Source organism: Haemorhous mexicanus, chromosome 8 (genome assembly GCF_027477595.1).
Source record: "Haemorhous mexicanus isolate bHaeMex1 chromosome 8, bHaeMex1.pri, whole genome shotgun sequence".
NCBI lineage: Eukaryota > Metazoa > Chordata > Aves > Passeriformes > Fringillidae > Haemorhous > Haemorhous mexicanus.
The window spans coordinates 21,273,750-21,296,725 of NC_082348.1; the positions used below are offsets into that span (position 1 = coordinate 21,273,750).

Below are 22,976 nucleotides of genomic sequence, written 5' to 3' on the forward strand. Positions count from 1 at the left end.
CCATATTGCTACATCTGTACCACAGTCTGTGGGGAGGTTTATTCCCCATAATGGTTAGTGAATTGAAAGACAGAAAAAGCCTTTCTGTGAAAAAAGGTGGGGCTGAAATTTTGAGGATGGTGAAGTGACTGTCTTTATTTGGTCAAATGATTCATTTTACAAGAGATCTCATTCAGTGTGCTGGATTTCAGAAAAGCACAGTAAATGCAGGGAAATCTATAGTAATCCAGACATGCAAAAAGATAGACCAAATTAAGTCACACTCATGTCAAATTCCATTATTCAATTAGAGCTAAATAAAATGCTCTATCAAACAACATAAGCCTCCTTAATCTGATATATTTGAATTATTAGAAAATGGGTCTTTTACATTAGATTTATAGAGAAGAACACAGAAATATAAATTTATTTTTTTTTATAAATTGGAAATGGCAAAAATATGCTTAAAAGGAGAATACTTTTCACATCTAGCTTTGATCCTGAAGGACATGCATTTAAAACTCAGTCAGAACTGACATTTATAAATAATCATCCCTTTCTTTACTTATGGAGATTAATTTAAGAGAATTCAGGCACTCTGTATTTGCATTTGAGATGTGCTCATGAGAGACCAGACTTTCCCAGCCAGGAGAATATTACAGAGCTGGAGATCATTACCGACCAGCTCTGCTTGCAGAGCTCCCTGTCACCCTGGCTACCCAGCCTGTTCCCTTCAGGCAGGAGACAACTCACATTCCAGGAGATTTAAGCAAGATTAAATCCTCTCAAAAACCCTGCCATGTCAGCACTCCTAGTAAAACTGTCTTTACATTCTTCTTTCAAACAACCCTTGGAGCCAAACATAGGTTAATGGATTTATTCAGGAGACCTCTTGATGATTTAAAAGCAGCTTTCATGCTCACCCCTCCCCTAGGCACTGCACTCCTGTAATGAGGATTCACTACACTGCTCCTCTGCCATGGTGTTCCTCCACCTGAGCTTTGTGCAGGCTACAGAGCCTGAGCATTCAAACTGCACCTGTGTCCCCAGATACCCACCCCACAGAGGCAGGAGGTGCAGGGAGACCTGAGGTCCCTTAGCCTGTGGTCAGCTCTCTGGGATGTCTGCTAACTCCAGGCTGTCTCTGGAGTGGCTGCAGCTGTCACCTTCCCTTCCCCAGGAGAACACTGCTGCTTGTGCATGTGTGGCTCTCCATTTCTCCCCTCTCTGCTAGGATGCCGCAGCATTTCCAGTATAAGAGGATTTTTGAGACCCCTTCATTTCTGTGAGCAGTGGTGTGACTGATCAAAGGAGCTGCTGGGAGAGGGTTAGGGGTCCCTATCTGGTGCCTTGTGCCTGCAGCACAGAAAGCAGATTGGCTGCAGAGGTACAAAGCAGCAGACACACTCCTGTTTGCTGTGGAGCCTCTGGGGACAGCAGTCACTGCTGATTAGCTGAACTGGATAAATTTATTTAATTTCTGACTTGTTTTTTCTTGGTTTATTTCAAAAGTCTAGGTTGAAGACTCTGGGCCTGACATTTCCTTCCTCTCAACATGGGTGGCAGATTTGCTGCTTGGCAGGCAACCTAGGAGACTCATGCAGACATTTTAAATGAGGACATCTATACATGCGAGGAAAAAAACTTGACAGATGCAAAGAAATTATAAAGGAGAGAAGCACACAAGCTAACCATGGCCATTCATTTTAGAGCCATAACACAGTACTTACTAAGAGCTTATGTTTTTGCACATTTAGAGCTCATGAAGGCCAGCAGCATTCCTGGAAGGTTGGCTGCAGCACACCCTGTAAGGGGCTTGTCCCCTTCTAGTCTTTTACAGCAAAAATTATCTGTGAAAGGCGACTCCATTCCACTGACTTGAGAATAGACTTACTTCTCAAGGTATATTTTTCTGGCAACAGTATGTATAAAGGAACTACAGTACAACTATTATAAAGAAAACAATCCATGTGGAAAGTTTGTGCCACGGCTATGACCTAGGAGCAGACATACAGTCTGTTTTTAGAAAAGACTGGAAAACTCACAGCTCTGAAACTTTCCATAAACAGTTTATGGAAGAAAAAGAAATAAACAAACCCAAATGAATGAAAATCAGGTTATCAGATTATTTTCAAAACAGATATGTTTCAGGCTGTTAAAGAAACCAACGAGGGAACACAGATGTGCAAAATTAAATACTTATCCTACATACACTGTAGTACATGGAAAATCATGATCTACTGGCATCTGCAGGAATTGTCTTCAAACTGTAAGGAACAAATGAAAATTGCAAGACGTTGCAGATATTTAGGACACCTCAGGAGCCTGTGAAAAAATGCTCTGCATTGAACTGTCAGCCAGCACAAATATGTTATGCCAAGCACTCGTATTAAACGCTTCTTACATACCTTTCTGTACACGGTTTTCAAATTTGTGCTTAATGGAAGTACTGAAATGAAACAAAACATCCTGCTCACATAAGGTTTCCCTTTTTGGTGATTATCTGCACTCAAAAGCCAGAAGGTGGTTTAAATAAAATCAGATGGAGGATAGGTAAATTAATATATGTGCATGCATGAGGATATTCCCACATTCCGACGTGTGTGCATGATGGACATCTCCTGAAAACAGGAGACATTTAATGGATGCTTATATCATCAGATGCCTGTTTTATATTAACAATCTGCCCTTCTCTTAAAAGAAATAAAAGTAGGGTTTCTGGTTTGTTTGGCTTTTTTTCTTACATTAAAGACAACATTTGGTTTTCAACTTATATATATGAAACTTGTACTGTCATCTACAGGAATCCAGTAAAACATCAATTTACGTAGTCTTAAAATTAAGACTGCCTATCATCAAATGTATTTGACCACCAAAAGCTTACATTACTGAGTCCTTACTGGACACCTATTACAGACAGATACAAAACACAAGTATGTTGTACTGACATGTATCACTCTTACCCAAGAACATTGGTTATTTAGAGCAATCAAAACAGTAACTAGAAGCTACATAGAAGACTAAGTAAATTTCATTAAAACACAAGGTAGTTGCTGATGCCAGCATGTCCAGCAGCCTCATGGCATAAGTCTTGTTGGTTTCAACACTCAATTCATTGACACAGGAGAAAAGCCAGAAACTAAGGGAAATGCAGACCATCTGCTCAATCCAGATGCAGCGGAACACATTTCTTACCTCCAAAGCTATTTACGACCGACAAACTGAGATAAGATCAATTTAATCATCTAACTATAGATCTAAGAGATTTTTTTGCATTGAAAGTAAAACTGGACTACATTAGAGTTGAAAGAAAACTTTGCTGTTTTTCTCACCTTTAGCATCTCTCTCAGCATAAAACAATTCTAAATAAAAGAGATGACTAGATATGGCAAATATCATTGAAACAAATGCGTGCACACGAGCAGCCAACAACAAAATCCCGGTTCCTCTGCTGCATATTCTAAACGTGCCTCACTGATGTAACCGGCAATGAGCTTTACTTGCGGCTTTTAAGTTCCTAGAAAGTCAGTTTTCATACCTCTGATTTCCTTGCAATATCAGACCCATTTCAAAGCACGAGCTAAAGCAGCTTCCCCTGAAAAAGAAATTAGACAGGAAAACGTCTTACCTTGAAATTATGAACCTTCTCGTATTTTGGAACGTGCTCATTTTCCTTCAGAGTTGCTCTTCGGACGAGCGACGTCAACTGCGAATAAGCAAAGAGTTTAAGAGGTTGCCAGATTGTCACAGACGCCTTGCGAGCGCCCAGTTTCATGCCCAAGGCTGCGAGCAGCAGGTCGCGCTGCCGGCCCTCGTGCCCGGCGCGGTGCCCGGCGCTGCCGCCGGCTCGGTGCGCTGCCCAGGGCTCCCTGGCCGGCATGCTGCCCGGAGGCGGCGGCCCGCCCGCGCCCGGCTCTGTCACACTCGGGCTGGCGGGGCGGCGCGGACCATGCCGCAGCCTAGGCTGCTGGGGCGGGCGGCGCGGCCATGGAGGGCACGGGCTCGGCGGGGCGCGGGGCCGGGCGCTGCCGGCGGGCGGCCTGCGGGCCGGGGGCGGGCGGCAGCCGGCGGCGGGGACGCGCAGCCCGCGGCCGCTGCCTCCATCGGCGGCGGCCGGCTCGGGGGGCGCGGGGACGCGCACGCCTCGCGCCCCGATCCCGCCCGCTGCCCGGCGCGGGGGCGGCGCGGGCCCGCGCGGAGCGGAGCGGCCCCGCCCCGGGGCGGCCGCAGCCAATGGAGCCCCGGCGAGGCGGGCGGCCCGGCCCCTCCCGGCACGGCACGGCCCCTCCCGGCACGGCACGGCCCGGCCCCTCCCGGCGCGGCCGGAACGGGGAGAGGCACCCCCGGTGTGAGCCGCGCACCACTAGCGAATGGCACCTGTGCTGAGGTGCCGCGGGAGGCAGGGCAGCGAGAGCAGCCCCGGGGGACACGGCGGGAAGCGGCTCTCCCCGACCCCCCCCGTCTGACGTGGCCTGTGCACCAGGGGGTACGGCCAGGAGCGGGTAATGAGACCGCTGATGGGTACCACTGTTCCCTTAAAATTACGTTTTTCAGTACTTTTCGTGTGAAAACATGCTCACCAATCTCACATGTTGTAGGGAGGTGAACACAAATGTCACCCCAAGTTCACTGCAGCGCTCCATCCAGCAAAGACCTGAACCCCGTACTGCTCGCTAAAGAGAGGTGTCGCCTCTCTTTAGAAATTCACAGATCCTAACAGAAGGTGAATGGCCACAGTCTCCCGCTGAACTGAAACCTGAAGTTTGGACGGATGCAACTGACGATGAAAGGTGCACAGGGCAGTCTGGTTCTGGCCAGCCCTCACACAAACTATTCCACACAACCATTAAAGCCTTGAACTCAACTGCCACGGAGCCAGAGCCAAGGGGCTGACGAAGGAGCAGGGCAGACTGTGCCATACCCACCAGGACAGCCCGGCTCAGGCGCTCCCTCCAGCTGAGCGCGGACCGCCGGCAGGGCTCAGCGCGATGGCCACTCTGCCCCTTGCCTTCTGGCGCTCTCCAAGCATTTGTGAACTGTCTTTGTCAGAGACAGCAAAAAGGGACCCTTGATCTGACCACAGCCAAGCTTTGCAGCGTGGGGCTGGGTGAGATGCAGGGTGCCATGGACCTTTCCTCCGTGCCTGTGCAGACAGCGGCGCGCAGCCCTCCCTCCCCCGGCACAGCCTGCCGCACTGCAACCGCTCTCCCTGCTGCAGCGGAGGTATTTTTATCTCTCCTGAGTCAGAAACCGACGACAAGCACAGTTTGTCACAAGCTTCTGGGTGGAATTGGTATGTGCTTTGCAGCTGGATCACAGTGTTCCAGTTTAGCTCAGTCCTGACAATACAGCTGAGAATAGTGCTCACTGGAGCCCCTCTTCTGTTCTCTTGTGTGGCCACCCGTACCTTCCTGGCAGGTTTTAAAAATCTGCTGGGCTTCAGCATAGGGACATGGTGCAGAGATTAAGGATCAAAGCTGGTGCTGCACTTAACACTAATCTGCAATACAGCTAATAATTTAAACACTGGCTACAGATCATACAGGAGAATGCTGACACGCATTACTGGCTCATACAAGGGTCTGACTCAGTTCCTGGTTTTAATACAGGCAGGAGCTGCTTGATCCATCCTGTCAAGAAATACTTTTCCAATGACTACCTCAATCTGCTTGTCTTGCTTTTAACCACTCCTTTCTAATGCAGGTGAATCCTCCTCTGACATTTTTCTGTGCATCCTTGCAAGTGTATTAACACTCCACAGCAATAGAAGATCAAGAAAACTGAGATGATGAGTAAGGCATGGTAAATGCTGACACTTTGTCTACACAAAGTGTGAAAATAGCATGGACTCAGGAGAGCAGCCTTCCCTTCCCTTCCCTTCCCTTCCCTTCCCTTCCCTTCCCTTCCCTTCCCTTCCCTTCCCTTCCCTTCCCTTCCCTTCCCTTCCCTTCCCTTCCCTTCCCTTCCCTTCCCTTCCCTTCCCTTCCCTTCCCTTCCCTTCCCTTCCCTTCCCTTCCCTTCCCTTCCCTTCCCTTCCCTTCCCTTCCCTTCCCTTCCCTTCCCTTCCCTTCCCTTCCCTTCCCTTCCCTTCCCTTCCCTTCCCTTCCCTTCCCTTCCCTTCCCTTCCCTTCCCTTCCCTTCCCTTCCCTTCCCTTCCCTTCCCTTCCCTTCCCTTCCCTTCCCTTCCCTTCCCTTCCCTTCCCTTCCCTTCCCTTCCCTTCCCTTCCCTTCCCTTCCCTTCCCTGTTTAATTCCTAAGAACTACATCAGGTGAAAGTCCTCCTGGAACAAGGTGGACCTACACCTGCCCCAGAGGAGTCATCCTCTCCAAACAACTTTGAGTGACAACAGGCCCAGGAAGTAAGTCATGATTTCTGAAAACATTTCATTACACTTTTCTCTGCAACCCAAACCCTTATTTTTTAAGGGGAAAAAATGCATCACCAAAGCTTCATATTAGAAATAAATTCTTTGAAAATGGAATTTGTTGAAAATAAATAATGCAGTGATTTTCAACAATAAATTTACTATCAGAATCAGGTCATTATTTTGTGTAATTCCACTGAAGAAGCAAGGTAAAGCAGGCTAAATTTCCCTTTCAATCACTATAGAGCACATAGCTGGTTTTTTGGCATACTTACTCCTTAATTGTCAGCTTCCCTTTTCCTAATTCTGAAGAACTGAGTTATTTCCAATGGCACTTTAGAGTCATGCTAGTAGAAACAGATCTCTGGATCCTGGAAAATTAAATCTAAGAATGCCAATAAAAAGGTAAGCAAAACTACCCAACGGGGAAAGGTCCTATCTCATGGTTGTAATTATGAAAATGTGTTATAATCTGGAAAGTAGTTATAAGATTATGAATTTTAATTTTAACACTGCTTTGTGTTACAGTACTCTAACAGAGACTGCTTATTGGTTTGACATAAATCACCTTCCCATTGTTCACTGCACAGCATTTTCTGCTGTTTACAAATAAAGGAGTCCTGGGCTCACCACCTACCCTTAGAGCCATTTGCCTGGGGTATATGCTCTAGAGTAGTGTACAGAAACAGAGATTGAAACAAAGTTAAAGCCACAAAGCTAGCAACTGAAAAATTACAATTTATACAACTGCTTTCAGAGGACACAATTTTATAATGGGTATGCTCATTCTTCTGCCATTGCCTAACTTTGGGTGTTTGGCTTTGCAAAGCAATGCTTTCCTTTACACACATCAAATCCCTTATTTTGAAAACCAAACCAAAGAATGAAATTTCTGTTGTACACACCTTCCTGACAACAGCTGGGGTCATCAGGCAGGTCCGGGTCTTTAACTTTTTAGTATGTGAGATAATAAAGTAAGAGAGAGCAAGCCACTGTCCTCAGGCAGCCCTAGTCACTGCAGAGATGAGTCACCCCTGAGAGCAAACCAGGGAAGTCAGGGACCTGGGGCTTAAATCCTGCAGGAAGTTTTCCACTCCCAAGACACTCTCCTGCTCCAGGCTCTCTGTGCTGTCTCTAGGGCCTGTAGCCTGCAGGTCCTGCTCCTCTTCTTACACCTTGGGCTGCCTTTTGATTCAGTGCCTGCTCCCCACCAGTGGCTCCTGCACTCCCACCTGCCAGCAAAGTCTCCCCTCCAGAGCCTTTAATTTTCCAACAAATTATCTTTGTAACTTGTTCTGCTTGAAGATACTGCCTGAAGATACTGTCTGCTACATACTGGATGAAAAAGAGGTAAAAATCTGAAGAGGAAAGTAATTTCCTTCCCACTTTCCTAAGTCTTAATTTTTGGGGTTTTTTTTAGCAATTGTGTGTGACAAACATTTGCAATCTCAACTGCAAGTGCAGGGAGGAATATGCTGTGCAGACTGCACGAGGAAGGAAACTGCAAGGCTGTCATTCTTAAATTTAATTTCAGGACGTGATTTCACAGGACTGAGGTGAACTGAAAATGGAATGACTGGAAGCAACAGCTGAGCAACTTCTCAGCAGAGCATGCAACCAGAGCAGCCTCAGCCCTGTACATTTTAGTGATTTACTCACTAAAAAGCCAAACCCAGCAACACAACAGCCTTTAAACCACGACATCTGTTTACAGGTTCTACAAGTTACATATGGACTGAAGGGTGGAATAAAAGACTGTAATGTGCTATTTCAAATGTTCCCATTTGTTGTAAAACCTCAGCTGTAGGAGTGGTTCAGTCTAGGCCCTACTGGGACTCCACCTTCCTTACTTTCCCCTGGAGTGGTCCTTCAGGGTACAGGAGAAACAGCTGTTCTCTGGAGCACTATCTGCTCTAGTGTTAGCTGGATAATGTATGCCTATTTTCTGCTACTAATCTCCCAATCAGTAAGTCTGATTATGAAGCCTTCACAGAATTGATTTAAAAGTCATCTGCAACTTGCAGTAAATTCCAATTAGTCACTCTCTGAAAGACACATTATGTAAGTTTAATCCAGTCACACAGTTCAGTCGACATCGTACAAATTATCTTTCTAAAAAGGAAAATCAATGCTTTCCCGTTTGTTGAGTAAGAAAGTGAAATTACTTCAGGAAAAAAAAGAAGCCCAAAACCAAACCCCAACCAAAACAGAAAAATTCAAGGAAGGTTAAGATCACAGATCCTAGAATAACCAGATTAGAGTTGATCAGTTGATCCTGAAACCCACATGCATTTTCAATACAATGGAATGTTTCGTTTTCTGAGCACCTGGCTCCACTCTCAAACACATAATCACATTTTCTTCAGAATGCATGCCTAGTACACTTCATTCTCAAATGGTATTTTCATGTTGTTATGACTAAATATGCCTTTATTGTTTCAGAATTTATATAAAATACGATCCCTTCTCTGCATTTTAATAATAACCAGCAGTTATACTGCATGCAATTTTTAAAAACATCAAAGATGATGCCCTACTGCACATGTATAAAGAAACAAGACACTTGGTTTACTATGCAGTGAGCCACTGTACATTTTGCAGTATTCTGTTTCACTGTATAGCTAACTTACCCAAATGCATATGCTCAGTAAATCCTTGCTTGTTTGAACACTTTATGAGCATATTTTATGGCCTCAGTACATGATTTTCAAAAGCTAATCAGTCAGATTGTGAAACTGAGCCCAATTTCCTCAATGCTGCTCTTAGTGGAAGTTTGTTCCAAGCTAAATATAACTTTCCCAGTCATATCTTTCATAGGATTGTTCTGAAGGGGAAAGAGTAGCCCAAAATTTTACTTTTTATTTAAAAGTGGTGATAATCTGCTTTCAGTGAATTTTCTTCACTTGTAGAATGCTAATGCAGAGGGTAGGAAAGCTACTAAAAGAAAGGTTCAGCCTGAAAGATGACATCTCAGAAGGTGGCTGGGAAGGACCATCTCACAGTCTCAGGCACCAGGGACTTCTCTTGCTGCCATTCCAACACAGCCACACTTACCTGGCACATGGACACCTTCAGGCTCCCACAGTGCTCAGGCAGAAAGGAATCCTCAGGCAACACCGAGCCCTGCTTTCAGTCACCCACAGGGGAGTTGGGTTTAAGTCATGGTTAAATGATGAAATCTTACTCCTGAGAAAAGTTCTGGTTTTTATATAAAAATTTTCCAAATGGACTGACTTCTAATTAAATCAGACCTTCCCCACCCTCTCCAGTGAAATACTTATGGCAAAATCTAAAGAAATGGCTATTTATATTTTTGATAAAAGCATACATGATTTCCGTAGCTGCTAATGAACATTTTATATCCAGAATTTTAAAAGAAGGTTTAAAAAAAATGTTTAATTGAAAATTTAATTAAACAAATTCAGCCAAAATGTTGGCGTGACTTAAAGGCTGTTAAATAAATAAATAAATCCAAAGTTTAAATTATGGAAAAAATGTTGCCTGATATTGCTGCTAGAAATTACTGCATCAAAAGTGAGTTCCTTCAGTGCTGCATTGTACAATACAATTAAAGTGTATTGGCATTATTTGGGAAAACTGTATGTTCCCAGTGGTGTGCTTACCATGCAGAGCATACTCATAAAAAAGCAGAGAGGTCTAAAGGGAAGCCAACAGAAAAGCTTTTCTGTAGCTTTACTCCTAAAACCCACTGGTCACTGCAGCTGATTGGGGTCTGGGTTTATTTTGTTTCTGGTGGCTGACAGGTTGTAGATTTGCTCCTGGCAGTTACTGATATGGGCCTTTGGAATGACAATTCCAAACTTGCACCAGCAAAGAGCAGCCATATGACTACTCCTCTCCTTCAGTTACTGCCAAGGCAAAAACAATGAACATTTACTTTTCGGGGTAGTGGCACAAAAGCAAGGAACTTTTCAGTGGCAAACCCCTTCTTTTCCAAGGGGGGGGATATATTTTGGTATATAGCTATGGATCTAGACAGGCAAAAAGAGAATAAAATTTTCTCAGTACCTTCAGGAAGAAGTTCTGCTTTTGATCTGGTTCTGGAAGACTTTGCTAACATCAAGTGACTTAGCTTTCAGGGAGGTCAGCAACTGGCCTGCCATGTGCAGGTAATTCCAGGGGTTTCCTCCACGCTCCATCGGTACAAATCCCACTACAGGGGTGTCTGTGGGCACGTGGTGGGGGTGTGATGTTGCAATCAATAATGGTGCTCACTGGGTTTTATAAGCTACAGCTACAGGTTCCTTTATGCAGCTTAAACAGTGATACACGTCCTCACAGAGTTGCATTGTGGATGAAGAAGTGCAGTCCTGCCCTCAGCCCAGGACAGGCAGGAGCCACAGGGCTCCTCCCTGCAGACACCAGTGCAAGATGTCCCCGTGGCCCCAGCTGCCCTTGTTGAAATAACCCACTGCTCCAGCCCTTTCCTTAAAGACAGAGACTAGCAGCCTGCTTGCAAGAGGCAGGATGTGAGTGCTTGACCAAAGGAGAGCTGCCACCAAGCTGTGTGGCACTGAGGCAGGAGATGCCAATCAAACACCATGATAAAAGCTACCCAAAAAGCTCAGAAATGAGCTCCTAACTCTGACTGTGGTGAGGAAAGAAGTTCTCATGACTATGAGAACTGACAGGCTCAGCCTCAGAAACTGTCTCCTTGCTTTGTAGTAGTTCCTTACCACAGTCCCATTCTTCTGCCTGAAAACAAACTGCATTAAAAGGGGGCCAGCCCCTACCAAACCTGGAAAAGTACAGAAGGAGACCAAGAACTTGTATAGAGGACAGAAAGTACCAATCTCCCTGCCTCAGGGCCTGGCAGCATCACTGTTCCCCAGGCAAACCATTCAAGATGATTTGTGAAAAAGAAGAGAAGCATCATTAAACACTGGAATGTGTCTCCAGTAAATCCTCCAGAAAAAGACTGTCCTTTACAATTTTGCTTTCTGCCCTTCCCATCTAACCTCCATTCTTCACAGATTTGGTTTTGGCCCATCCTGTCTTCTTCCTCTCCTGCCAGGAGCCTGGGCCATGGAGGTGGTATGCTAACAGTGAGTTAAAGCACATGCCTTGGTCAGGTACTCCTCTCCCTGGGCAAGGCAGGAGCAGAGAGACTGGGAGAACTCCTCACATAGTTTAACTTAATTATGCACTGTGAGACATTGCTAAACTGGAGCCAGAGAGATCTGTCTTGCAGCTACAAGGCCTTCAGGAAGAGGAGGTGATGAAACAAGGAGCTCTGCCTGGGGGAGCAACCCTCTCCCTGGTCAGCAACACAGAGACTGTTCCTCAGAGCTTCTCCATCTCGCCCTCACTGAGTCAGCATTTCCCATTTCAGCTGAGAGCACTGCATTTTCTCCCATCCCTTTGTCTGGGGTATGTCTCCCTGCTGGTCTGCAGAGAGCTGTGCTGCTGTGACCGAGCCTCCACTGACATTCATTGCACTGAAGGGTCACTCCAGCAAAAGCCTCTTGATTCATGACATGTCAAGGCAGACTGTACTCCAAAAAGACCTTAAAAATTATTTATAAATGCCAAGTGCTCTATAGGAGTGATAGCAGTTAAAATGTAATGCAAATTGGCAGCTGCATGAATGCTCCTCTTCTGGCAAATGCTCTTTATTACTGATACACTAAATTAAAGTATTGTAAGAACAAACAGGCTATTAAGACTAATCATCTGAAACCACAAGGGACTGGTGGTTTTACTTCTCATCTGACCCATACTGTTACAAGGATTTCCTCAAATAAAAGGAAAGATAAAAATAAAAGAGAAGTTTGACCATACCCTTTGATGAGGAAATAAATGTTACATTTCCTTTATCATATCCATTTAAGAATCTTATAGATAAAATAAATCTATAATCAATCTCTGTTATCTTTTTGTAACTGAAAATGTATACACTTAGGGATAATGATGATTGTGTAATCCACAAGGTCTTTCTATTCATATATTTATTAGGTGTTTTTAAATTGTTTCCTTGTGGAATAGGAGTTTTAGCTACTGGTATAACATGGGCAAATGCTACGGAAATTTCCTTTTATGTCTCATGGATATTTTCTTACCTAACGTATTATACTTATTTCACATTAGTCTTGACTGGCAGTCTAATGCATCTAATACTAGCCTTCTTTTGTTCTATGTGGTAATTCAATTTAGAGTAATTCAATGTATGTTATAATTGAAAACTGCAGCTCATTAATTTCTAAACACTCTTTGTATTTCAGACTACACCTGCTCCTTTGGCACAGTGTCTATTTTGAATCCATCCACTTCTTCCTGAATAAGCTATGTTGCTATGGTACATGTGCTGTCACAGTTTCTTTCTTAATCATACTTTCAGCCCATAATCACACTTATTTAGCTTAAATAAGAGTAAGAATGCAAAGTCTCCTAATCCTTCCTGAATTACCATTTGATTTGAACCCATGAGTCGAGATGAAAACAATGTTTCACCTGAAGGAATACTGGAGTTGGCAAATGGCTCTATGCATGAAAACCTGCTTATGGACCAGCTCACTGCAGAAAAATTAAACAATGGGGTAACCCCCAGTGCTCCCAGCACTCCTCAGGGACCCTGATTACCAGTTGTGTAGGTCCATGTGTTTCCATGGGTATAGCTGCACCAGTGGGTCAGGGTCTGTTCATTTTATACAGTGCAATTAGGCACACTTGAAAAATCAGATGGGCTGATCATCCTTCAAATGAATCTCATGTGGACTCCCACTTCCTTGCATAAATCTCTATTTAAATCAAGACTGCTTTGAAACCTGCAATGCATGAAACCAGAGTGGAATTGGCAGCAGAATTAGTCTGCTTCCAAAGTCACATTATCAATTATTAACAAATTATCAGTTTATTTCCACCCATAAAGTCTTCTAATCCCTGATCACATTCTCAGAAAAGGCTCATTTCACTTCTGCTGACCAGTGTTCCAATTTTCTCCTCTCTCCTTCTACATATATGGTTCATCTTTCCTATTTATTCCCTCTAAGTTTCCTAATTACCATTTTAAAATGCTTCTGTCAGGAAAATTTTTCCTATAACAGCAGTAAACATCCCATTTCCCTACAGAAAGCTATGACTGTTAAAAATTCTTGAGACAGGCTCTCAAGAAATCATCATCTCAAATGGTCAAACACAGCATCTTTGAAACAAATTTAAATAACCACTTGATTTGAAAATTGAATGATTTTGAATGATTCAAAATGGGGCGGGCAGTGTAACCCCCCCTCATAAATCTTGGCTATACAGAATATTTACCTTTCAAGGGAGAAGCACTGGCATGTGGACAGATCACACAACCTCTGTTACACAGGAGAGACTCTAGGGGTTTTTATTTTTCTCCCCCCAGCAAGTTTGTGGTTTCTTACAACATAATGTTTAGTTGGTGTCTATTTTCAGTTGAAATACACTAGTCCCAGGTTCCAGTCTACACCTGGGATTTCAGACGTGTGTGGTCTTTGACCAACAGCTTTTATTTTGAGTACAGGCCACATCAAAGCTAAAGTACTAAGTTTGGGGTATGTTTGCATTACTTACATTCATTGGAAATAAACAAAATGTTAAACCAGCACAACTTCTTTCTTTCTTAGCATGCTTTTCATCTTACCTTACAGGGCAATTTTTCATTTGTACTGCCACCATCAACTAGCACTTTAAAAATGACACTGCTTTCAAGATTTCTACCACTGAGGTTGTGTGACTTTTCAACAATAAAAACAGCCCAAGAGAATTAACCCAGCAGGTCCATAAAAAACTGTGCAGGAAGCTCTCAGCATGATCAGCTTTCTGAGCAGGGAGTGTGCCTTGAGAACTGCAGTGTGGCAGAGGTGACGGGAAGCTCCCAGGCACCAGCTGCGACCGGCGCTAGCAAGGACTGGGATGGAGCTGGAGGGAATGAGAAGCTGTCACTTAAGAGACTGAGCACTTTGAAATTCTTTGAAACATAACACAGGATACTTTCTGCAATTTTAGTGCATTTGCATTAAACATACTGCTACTCTAATCATCATCCAATTCACTGAAATGCCGGAATGCAAATGTAATTCACTATCATATTAACTTTGGGAAATGGCTTCAAGACTTCTCTAGCCATGTAAAATCATCAGGAACCTTCTACCAATAAACTGTTTGACACATGATATAAAGCATAGAGCTTTTAAAATGTTTCACCATTACATGCAAAATGGAAACTGGGAACAGAGTATTTTCTTATTTTCACAGAATTCCTCCAATCCCCTCTCAAAAAGGGTAAAAGCTGCTTTCCTCTAAGTGCTACTAATCTAATTCACAAATTGGAAAATATGAAAAAAATTATTAAATCACATACACATATGACTAAGGCTTAATAGAAGATATTATACTCTGTGATACAAGCTCTAAGATTCCTTAGGCAACTTATTTCTAACTGTTTAAGCTCAAATAAAATGCAATAATAATCTTCACTACACACAGCAATATAATCAAAGTGCATTATAATATGAACTTCACAATTAGAAACACATCATCCTTTACTTATTCTGGAAAGTATATGGAAGTTGAAATTGAGGGATATCAATACTAACATGATAAAGATTAGAGCAACAACTGAGAACCAGAGTTTTCAGAGTGGTGATTCTTAACTTACTGAAACATTAGGGCTGTAGGAACACTAGATGCCAGAAGCAACTCTGTTTCTAACTGCTGATGCCATGCAGAAAAAAGGTTAAATATGGAAAAGTTTAATGTTTTAAAAGTTAATGATCAAAGAAAGTCTTTACAAAACTGTCAAGAGTTGCTGTCTTTGCTGATGACAAGTGTGACAGGTTTGAAATAACAGGAGCAAGTAGTTTGTTGAGCTTAGTAATAAAACTGCTCTCCTTACTTTGTTCAGTCAGAAAACATTTAGCTAGAGACTAAAATTAAGCCTGAGAAGCTTTAGCTGAAAATATATTTTTCCTTGTGAAAGATTAAAAAGAAAGTAACAAGGACCAGAACAGATCAGTTTCTGTGGCATTAACCACAGGAAAAATTTTGTTCTTCTTTTCTTTCACAGTCTGATACTTGTTTTAGGCATACCTAACTACTTCTCTTTCTGCTACCACCTCTAAAGCAAGTATTTCACTCCCCATGGGTTTTAAGCATCTGGTAACCACTTATGACTGGGCAATTATTAGTGGAGCAGATGTGCCTTCTCTAAGTGGATGGGGGTGACACATCAGACCACCACAGCTCCCCATCCTTTCCATCTCTGTACAGAAGCCAAAAGACATGGATTTGCACTTGGAAGCATGTAAACAGTGACCCATGTAAAATGCTTTCCCTGCTCCCATCTAGACACACAGAGAACAAACAGGAGAGAAAGGAGTTTATCTGAATAAAGAGAGAGATCACTGGAGAAAATCCCCGTTAGTCGGACTCCTAGCACAGGTTTGAACTGGCTACACAGAGCTGCAGATATGCAAGATATTTCAGATATTAGTTCACAACCAGAGGTGCTACCAGCTGCACTGCAGACCTGACCCTGCCCAGTTTATGGGATTGGACACAATCATGGCCCAAGGTGATTATCACCAGCTATACAGTGTCACGTTATAAAGTTTAAGTGAGCTAAGAAACCTGTAAATAACAAAATTATCTTTTTATAGGGCTCTTAATTCAACAGTCCAGTCTGTTTCCTGTAGAAGTGATTAGTAATAGAAAATAATTAGGAGATGCCAGATGGGAGGAGGAGTTAAAAAAAAAAAAAAGACCCCAAACTCACACAGCTAAGGAATGAGAACAACAAACGAGGTAGCTGCCAGCTAGCAACCCACTGCAGTCCCTCAGCATCCAGAAAGCCCTTTGCACAAGCCATAAATCAGAACCACACTCCTGCTTTAGAGGCTGCTCTGAGAGAGACCCACCTTTCCCTTCTGTGGCCACTGCATGGATTATTCACTTGTGAGAAGGCATCAAAAGTCAAGGGTAGCTAAAATAGGGGTTTTTTTAAAAATAGGGGAAAAGAAGATTGTAATTTACTTATATGTGTCTATGTGGCTTCCCCACTGTACCTCCAGGTGGCCTTTCTGGAAGCCTCAAGTGTAAGGCCCATAGGGAAGGTCAGCAGCAGACTCCTCCAGCATGCAAGGACTGAAGTCACAAGAGCTCTCCATTGCTCATCCAGGGTTGAGCTGCAGCTCTGTGTTTCTGTGTCCCAACTACTAAGGTCCACTAGGGTGGGAAAACTGGTTCTCACCCGGAAGAGTGCCCAAAGAAAGCTATCCTCCTTGGCTCTTCAAGAGCAAAGGGAGAGTCCTCCCTCTCTCCCTGTGTGTCTTCTTGCACTAGCCTATCCCAGCCACAAAACAAAGAAATTTCTGCCAGTACATGTAGGAGAGGCTAGGGCTATACAATACTTTTTGAAGGGCATTACAAACATAGCCAGATCCAAACCACCAAGTATAGAAATCCTGAAAAGAACTGAGGTGAGGGCTTCACACTGACTGACCTCCCAACACCGAGAAACACAGGAAAAAAGTAACAGTTTATTCACTGCTAATGGTTCCATTTTATCAGTAACAACACAAGCATTATACTTCAGAATTAATTGCACAGCAACTGTACTGCTTTACAGCCTTTTTAACAGCTCTGCACACTATTCATCTTACAAAGGCTCAATCAGGCACGGGGCATGTGCTGAGGGTAATTACCCACCACACTTCTGCTGAGGGTCTGATGTGTGAGTCTCAAAGAGTAGCTGCACTCGATTTCACAGGGCAGCTGCCTGTCTCAGAATAATTTGACACCAAACTTTCTGAGGACTGTACCTTTGTGTACCCATCTCACAGGACAGATCATAAAAGAGTTACTTTCTGAAAAAGCAGAAAGTAACTTGAAAGGTCATCTCAGCAAGCAGTGAAGAGACTTGTACCCATGACAAAAGGCTGAAGCAGGCTGCTGATCCTCAGCTGTGTTTACCTTCAGACCACAGGGAACACCTCTACAGGAGTAGCATAGCAACAGGAGGTGCAGTCTCTGCCTGAAATGCAGGCTGACCTGAGGCACAACTCACTGTCTGCAGGTGTGGAGCCTTATTTGTTCTGACCCTTGTAACACTGGACCAGCAACATGCAACTGGGCTACACAAGCACACAGCTTCCACTTCAGTTAACTCCCCCAGTATGGTGTAAGCATTACATTAATGTGCTCTGGAGGGGCAGACACACAGACAGAGGCAGGCAGGCAAGTCCTGCAGGCTCACTGGAATCAGCCAGGAGGCCATCTGTAACCTGCAGGAATTAACTGAGCACGGCTGGGCATGAACCAGAGCTGGCACCAACAGAAGAAGAAAGAATTGTCTTGGGAGAAACAGCAGACCTATGGGACAGTGTTTAACACTGGAGGTCCAGTTACAACCCTTAAAAAACAAGTTTTGCTTCCTAATTTATCTTTTATAAGCATGAGATGCTGATAAGATTAAAGTAGATATTCTGTGTGTGACCTGGGACTGAAATTAGCAAAGTGCATGCTTCATTTGGAAGCTCTGAATCTTAAAACAAAATCAGTTTATACAAGATTTTTTAGTGAATCAAGTTTACTGCCATAATGAACACAAATAAGGGCTTACATTACTCTTGGTGATTAGAAGTAGAAAAAGCACTCTGAAGTTTGGAGAAAAGAATTTTTTTTTGTGCTTATGTCTGTACACTGGGCAACATGTGCACTTAACTCTCCTTCCCTGGGTATTGATAAACACAGGGTTAAGTTAAAACCATGTATGTTTGTAAAAATGCACCATAACCAGTTTTAGTTTGGCCTGTACGTGCCATGCATAACACCATGCATGACACTGGTTCCCCACCAGCACAAATGCTAATGCACAGAAAGGAAAGCTGAGGAAGACTGAGGCTGGGGCAATCTCTTCTGAGCATGATGTTGCTGATATGCTGGAGCAGCTACCTAAAAAGTAGGCTTGTCTTTCATCCTGCTAAGAACTTTCTCGGAATTGACAAAATTGTCTGTGCTTTGAAGTCTCTGCTGAAAGATGGGCTAAACCCAGAAGAAATAAATAGAAGTTTCTGCCTTCCACAGAGTTATGTTTTATTTATAAATTACATTAAAGTTCCAGAGTGATTGTCATGGACACCCGCGCGGGGACTGGAAAGGAACATTTGTGAGAAAAGAGTTGACAATCTCCTCCAGTTAACCCATGGGATTCCTCAGTGCTCAGTGTCCTGCATCTTTAAATGTACTTGAAGGTAAACATTCATTAGCTGCACTTCTAAAAACATTATTGCTTCATCATTACCCTTGTTACAGCTATGGCTTGTTTAGATGTTGTGTACATTATACACCCATCCTTGAAGGTGATTCAAATAAATGGAAATATTTCACACAACTTCCAACATCAAGATTGCTTCAGCTCTCACTTTGCTTCCTTAAGCAAAGATAATTAAGACCAGGTCTATTTTAAGCCCATCAGTTCCAGAATTGGCTTTACTGGGCACCAAACAGTGCTGTTCAAAGCTCTGTGCCTCTATCACAGACCTCAATAAGGGTGCCTGTACTTCTGTGCCAGCTACTGCAACTTCCTCAGCTGCAGCCTCTCATGTGCTGTCCCTGAAGATAAAATAAGCTGTGGTGAGGAAAAGTTTAAGCAGATCTTACTAACAGATTTGACTGAGACCAAAAGTAGAAAAATAGTAGTAGAAAATTCATTTCATTAATGAAAAGAGAAGCGTCAGTTTAAGGCTAAACTAGAAAGTAAGATTGGTCCCTCTGCAAACACCTGAAAGGATCACCCTTGATTTTGTATGTGGAGTCTGTTATGAATTTATTAGAAATGTACACAGATCACACTTAACTTGGTCATCTGTATTATCTTTGGAGGCAGGTGTAAAAGCATGTTTCCTACTAAAATGATACAGATCATTTTACAGACATTTTCACATCTCCTTGCACAGAGTTGCAGAAAATCAGCCTTCTTCACTACAGAGGAAAAAGTGGCATCACCAGCTAAGATAACAGAAAACAGAAAGAGAAGGTTGCTTTTGTTGGGTGACTGCTGTCACAAACCTTCTCTCAATTCTTTCCATCTATAGGAATTACATGGAATGTAGTACAGTCTAGAAGGGGTCTTTAACTGATTTGCAGCCACTGAAGTTTCTTGAAGAAACAGCACATATTACTGAAGTCAACATGAATAGATGTGATTCAGTTGCTATCCTAACATTTACCCCAGAATTTCATTTTGAAAGACAGGATAACTCATAACTAATGATTTCATTTTTTCATAACAAATATTAAATCCTGAATCAATCACTCATACAACTTCTTACACATTAAATGAATTACAAAGAAATCAAAAACATGTCAAAATGAAAAAAGAACGTCTTGCAAGGCTTTAAAGAAGGACTTTGATATATGTTTCTAGATATTTACTAATTTCTGAGAGCTACCCTTTTTATAAGGTGTTTAACTGAATCAAGCCATTTGCCCAAAGGCAGATTGCCTTTGAGAGTAGAGAATATTCAGAGACCCATCAGTATTCAAAGCACAGGAGGAATACTAAATCTTATGATACTGGCTATAATTTCCACTTCCACACCAGGTCACACAGATTGAATCCACATGGGAAACCCTCTTTTAAATCATTCTTAGCCCTCTCTTAACACACAGACCATGATGGCCCCACGACTGAGTTCTGAACAATTTGCAGACTGTTTTGGGAACCAGTATCACCTTTTTAGCACAACAGCTAAAATGTCTACTTGGGACATTCAAGCAGGACAAGCACTCTCCTGTTTTCAGTTTTTCCTCCTCCAGTTATGTCTTGACTAATTAGTAATTCCTTCATAGCTTAGGAAAAGCATTAAATTAATAACCAGGAATTTAAACTTTTAAGGTACACTTGTATGCAGTTATATTCTTTCTCATTATCAGTGAAGCACGTGCTGTGTTGTGGATTATATTTTCCCATCAAAAATTGCATCTTAAATCATGCCACAATAGGGTCTCTTGCACAACACAGGAGTATTGCAATTTCTGTCTTACAATCCTTATCTAATGACTGCATAAGTTTTGACTTTTCATCTCTTCCAGTCTTTAAATCTTTCCCCTTTACTAGGGCTCCTTTTTAATATATTGCAAATGAAAAGTGTCACCCAACACATACTGAATTCTTCTACCATACATTCATTACAGAAAGAGCAGGGAACAAATGAAGTATTCCAAGTGCCTGCTGGGAGGCATCTAACACAAAATGCAGCATTTCCTGCTACTGCCCCACACCAAACTGAAGACTGGGTGAGTGCCCTTTAACACTTCATTCTCAAGCTGGGGTGTGTTCTCTAGCTGCCCAGTTTCCATGGCAGAAAGTGAGACTCCATTCCCACCAGCTGTTCCACAGGCTCTGACTGTTTTTGTGTCTCTTCTTTCCTTCTGAAGGACTTGCATTCCAGACACTTCCCACACATGACTGGGCAACAGTCACAGGCACAAATTTAGATGTGCATCTGAACAGCCTCAGAGCCTGCAAATCTGGGAACATATTTTGGCTCAGGATGATCAGATGATCACGTTAAAGACCCAGACTTCTTTCTCTGTTTACAGAGGAAGAAGCATACAGTGCAGGGAAAAGCTGTGTGACTACATTACAGAACTGATAAAGATGCATTAATTGCCAGATGCTGTACGCACTGAGGAAATTTTCATCCTCACCATGGGGCTAATGGGCACACAGATCTTGCTGCTTGGATCATAAAACAATGGATTTTTTTGGTGTTGAACTCTGAACGATTTTCTTTGGTTCACTGCAATTCAGTGATATTCTCTTCATATTGGACAACAGGAATCAACCTGCCAGCCCTGCCACCAGAAAGAACCTATTTACACACAGCTGCTGGTTCCAAATGCTGAGGCTGCTGGTGGGATCAGGTGCTGGCCATGGGGATGAATGCCTTACTCTGATTTGCTGAGTGGAGTGACATGCAGGAAAATCTGTGCCATCTTCTCACCAAAGCCCTGAGAGGTGCCAAGACAGCTGAGATGTCACCTCTGTGCCACTCCACGGTGAGCAAGACCACACTGTACTGTCCCCACGCAGCCACAGGCAGCAATCCCAACTGCACCATCACTCAAAAAGTAAACTGAAATCTCCACATTTAACTATCCTGTGATGTCTGTGTGCCTCAGAGTGTTCACATCAATAGAGTTCCAAGACAAAACAAAGAAGAGTATCAAAACCTGGGCTTCAGGACTGAAAACACCACTGCTGTTGAACTGTTTTGTGGCTGAAGCCCCTTTAGTCACTTGTAACTTCCAGATGAAGGGAGTGGGATGCTGAGATTACGTGTCTAACCTTTTTAAAGGTTTTTCACATAAAATTTCAATCTTTGAGAAATATTCAAAAGTCCTTGAGCTATTTAATGAAAAATGTTTCAAAACAGTTGGTGACATAACACAATGTAATCCATGGAAAAAACAGCATTCTTCAACACTAATCATTGAAATCTCTTTACTATGAACACTGTTTCATCAATCTAAAAAATGGAACAGAACAGAGTTCTGCTGTCATTTGGAAGTTTCTAGATGCAGGAAAAGTTAATTTTACCAAAGAAACCCAAAGTGATAACTTCCAGAAGACTTAGAGAAGATTTTTACCCAGGCTTTGCATTATAATAAACTGTCTATGATAATATGCAAAAAGAATCCTTTTGAACCAGCACGCTGGAAGCAGTGGCTGTCAGGAACTGAAAGTGATAACTCACCCCTCTACTACTGCTACCTAACAGGCGAGAAATTGGATATTAAATGTGGTCAGCTAGCTTCAATATCCCAGCAGTATTTCCTTTGTCAAATTGATCTGATAACAGTGAAGATTCATACTTTAGGCTAAGTTGGGTGCTTCATCTCTCAGCAAATTCAGTGCAGAGTGACAGATTCTGCTGAAGGAGGATTTGAAGGACCAAAGCTATGAGCCTGTCTCTCTGTGGACTCAGTATGGAGCTTAGTTTCACTGTAATAGCCATGTATGTTGGAAATTGTCAGTCAGACCTTTCCTGCACATCCACAACAGCTAAAATCCCATATTTCTGATTGGAGAGACAAAAGATCCCAACTAAGGTTAGCATTTCTTCTACGCACTATAAGCATATTAGATGGGCCTAATGTACATCATCCTGAAGTTTGTGAAATAGGGAGACATATCAGACTATTATACATGCATTAATACCCACAGGCCTGCAAAAATAACTTTTAAAAAATACTTTCATTTGTCAGATTTTCAATAAGCAAGGTATTTCATTTAAACCAATGGAATTTACATTATGGTTTCCTTTTATGTTCAGTCTCTGAAACGCAAATAAAATTTCAGGCAGCTGCTTTGTCTGCCCAGTACATCCCCAACCTCCCTTAATATTTTTATGTTCACTGGTTCTAAGATTTCTTCCTTCTTCGTTTTTCTTTTATAATCCAGGATGCAATTACTTCTCAGCTGATACTGCAGCTCTCTGAAGAGAGCAATCCCTTTCTCTGGCTGAGGCCAAAAATAGCTCTGTCAGCTTCTGACAGGCTGAACTTAGCCAAGTGAAATGTTTTAACATTTTATCAACTTAATGAACAGTCTTATTTATAATGGGGACAACTTTACTGTCA

The 22,976-nt window shown here is 42.7% G+C and overlaps 1 protein-coding gene across 3 annotated transcripts in view; it reads right to left on the reverse strand.

The window, feature by feature from the left end:
* The window catches only part of CHN1 (chimerin 1), a 92,683-nt gene that overhangs the window by 24,800 nt on the left and 44,907 nt on the right, over positions 1–22,976 (reverse strand). For all 3 annotated transcript variants that reach the window (XM_059853152.1, XM_059853153.1, XM_059853154.1), the window contains one exon: positions 3,608–3,685. In XM_059853152.1, the coding sequence (XP_059709135.1) occupies positions 3,608–3,685 (78 nt within the window). The remainder of the gene's footprint in view (positions 1–3,607; positions 3,686–22,976) is intronic.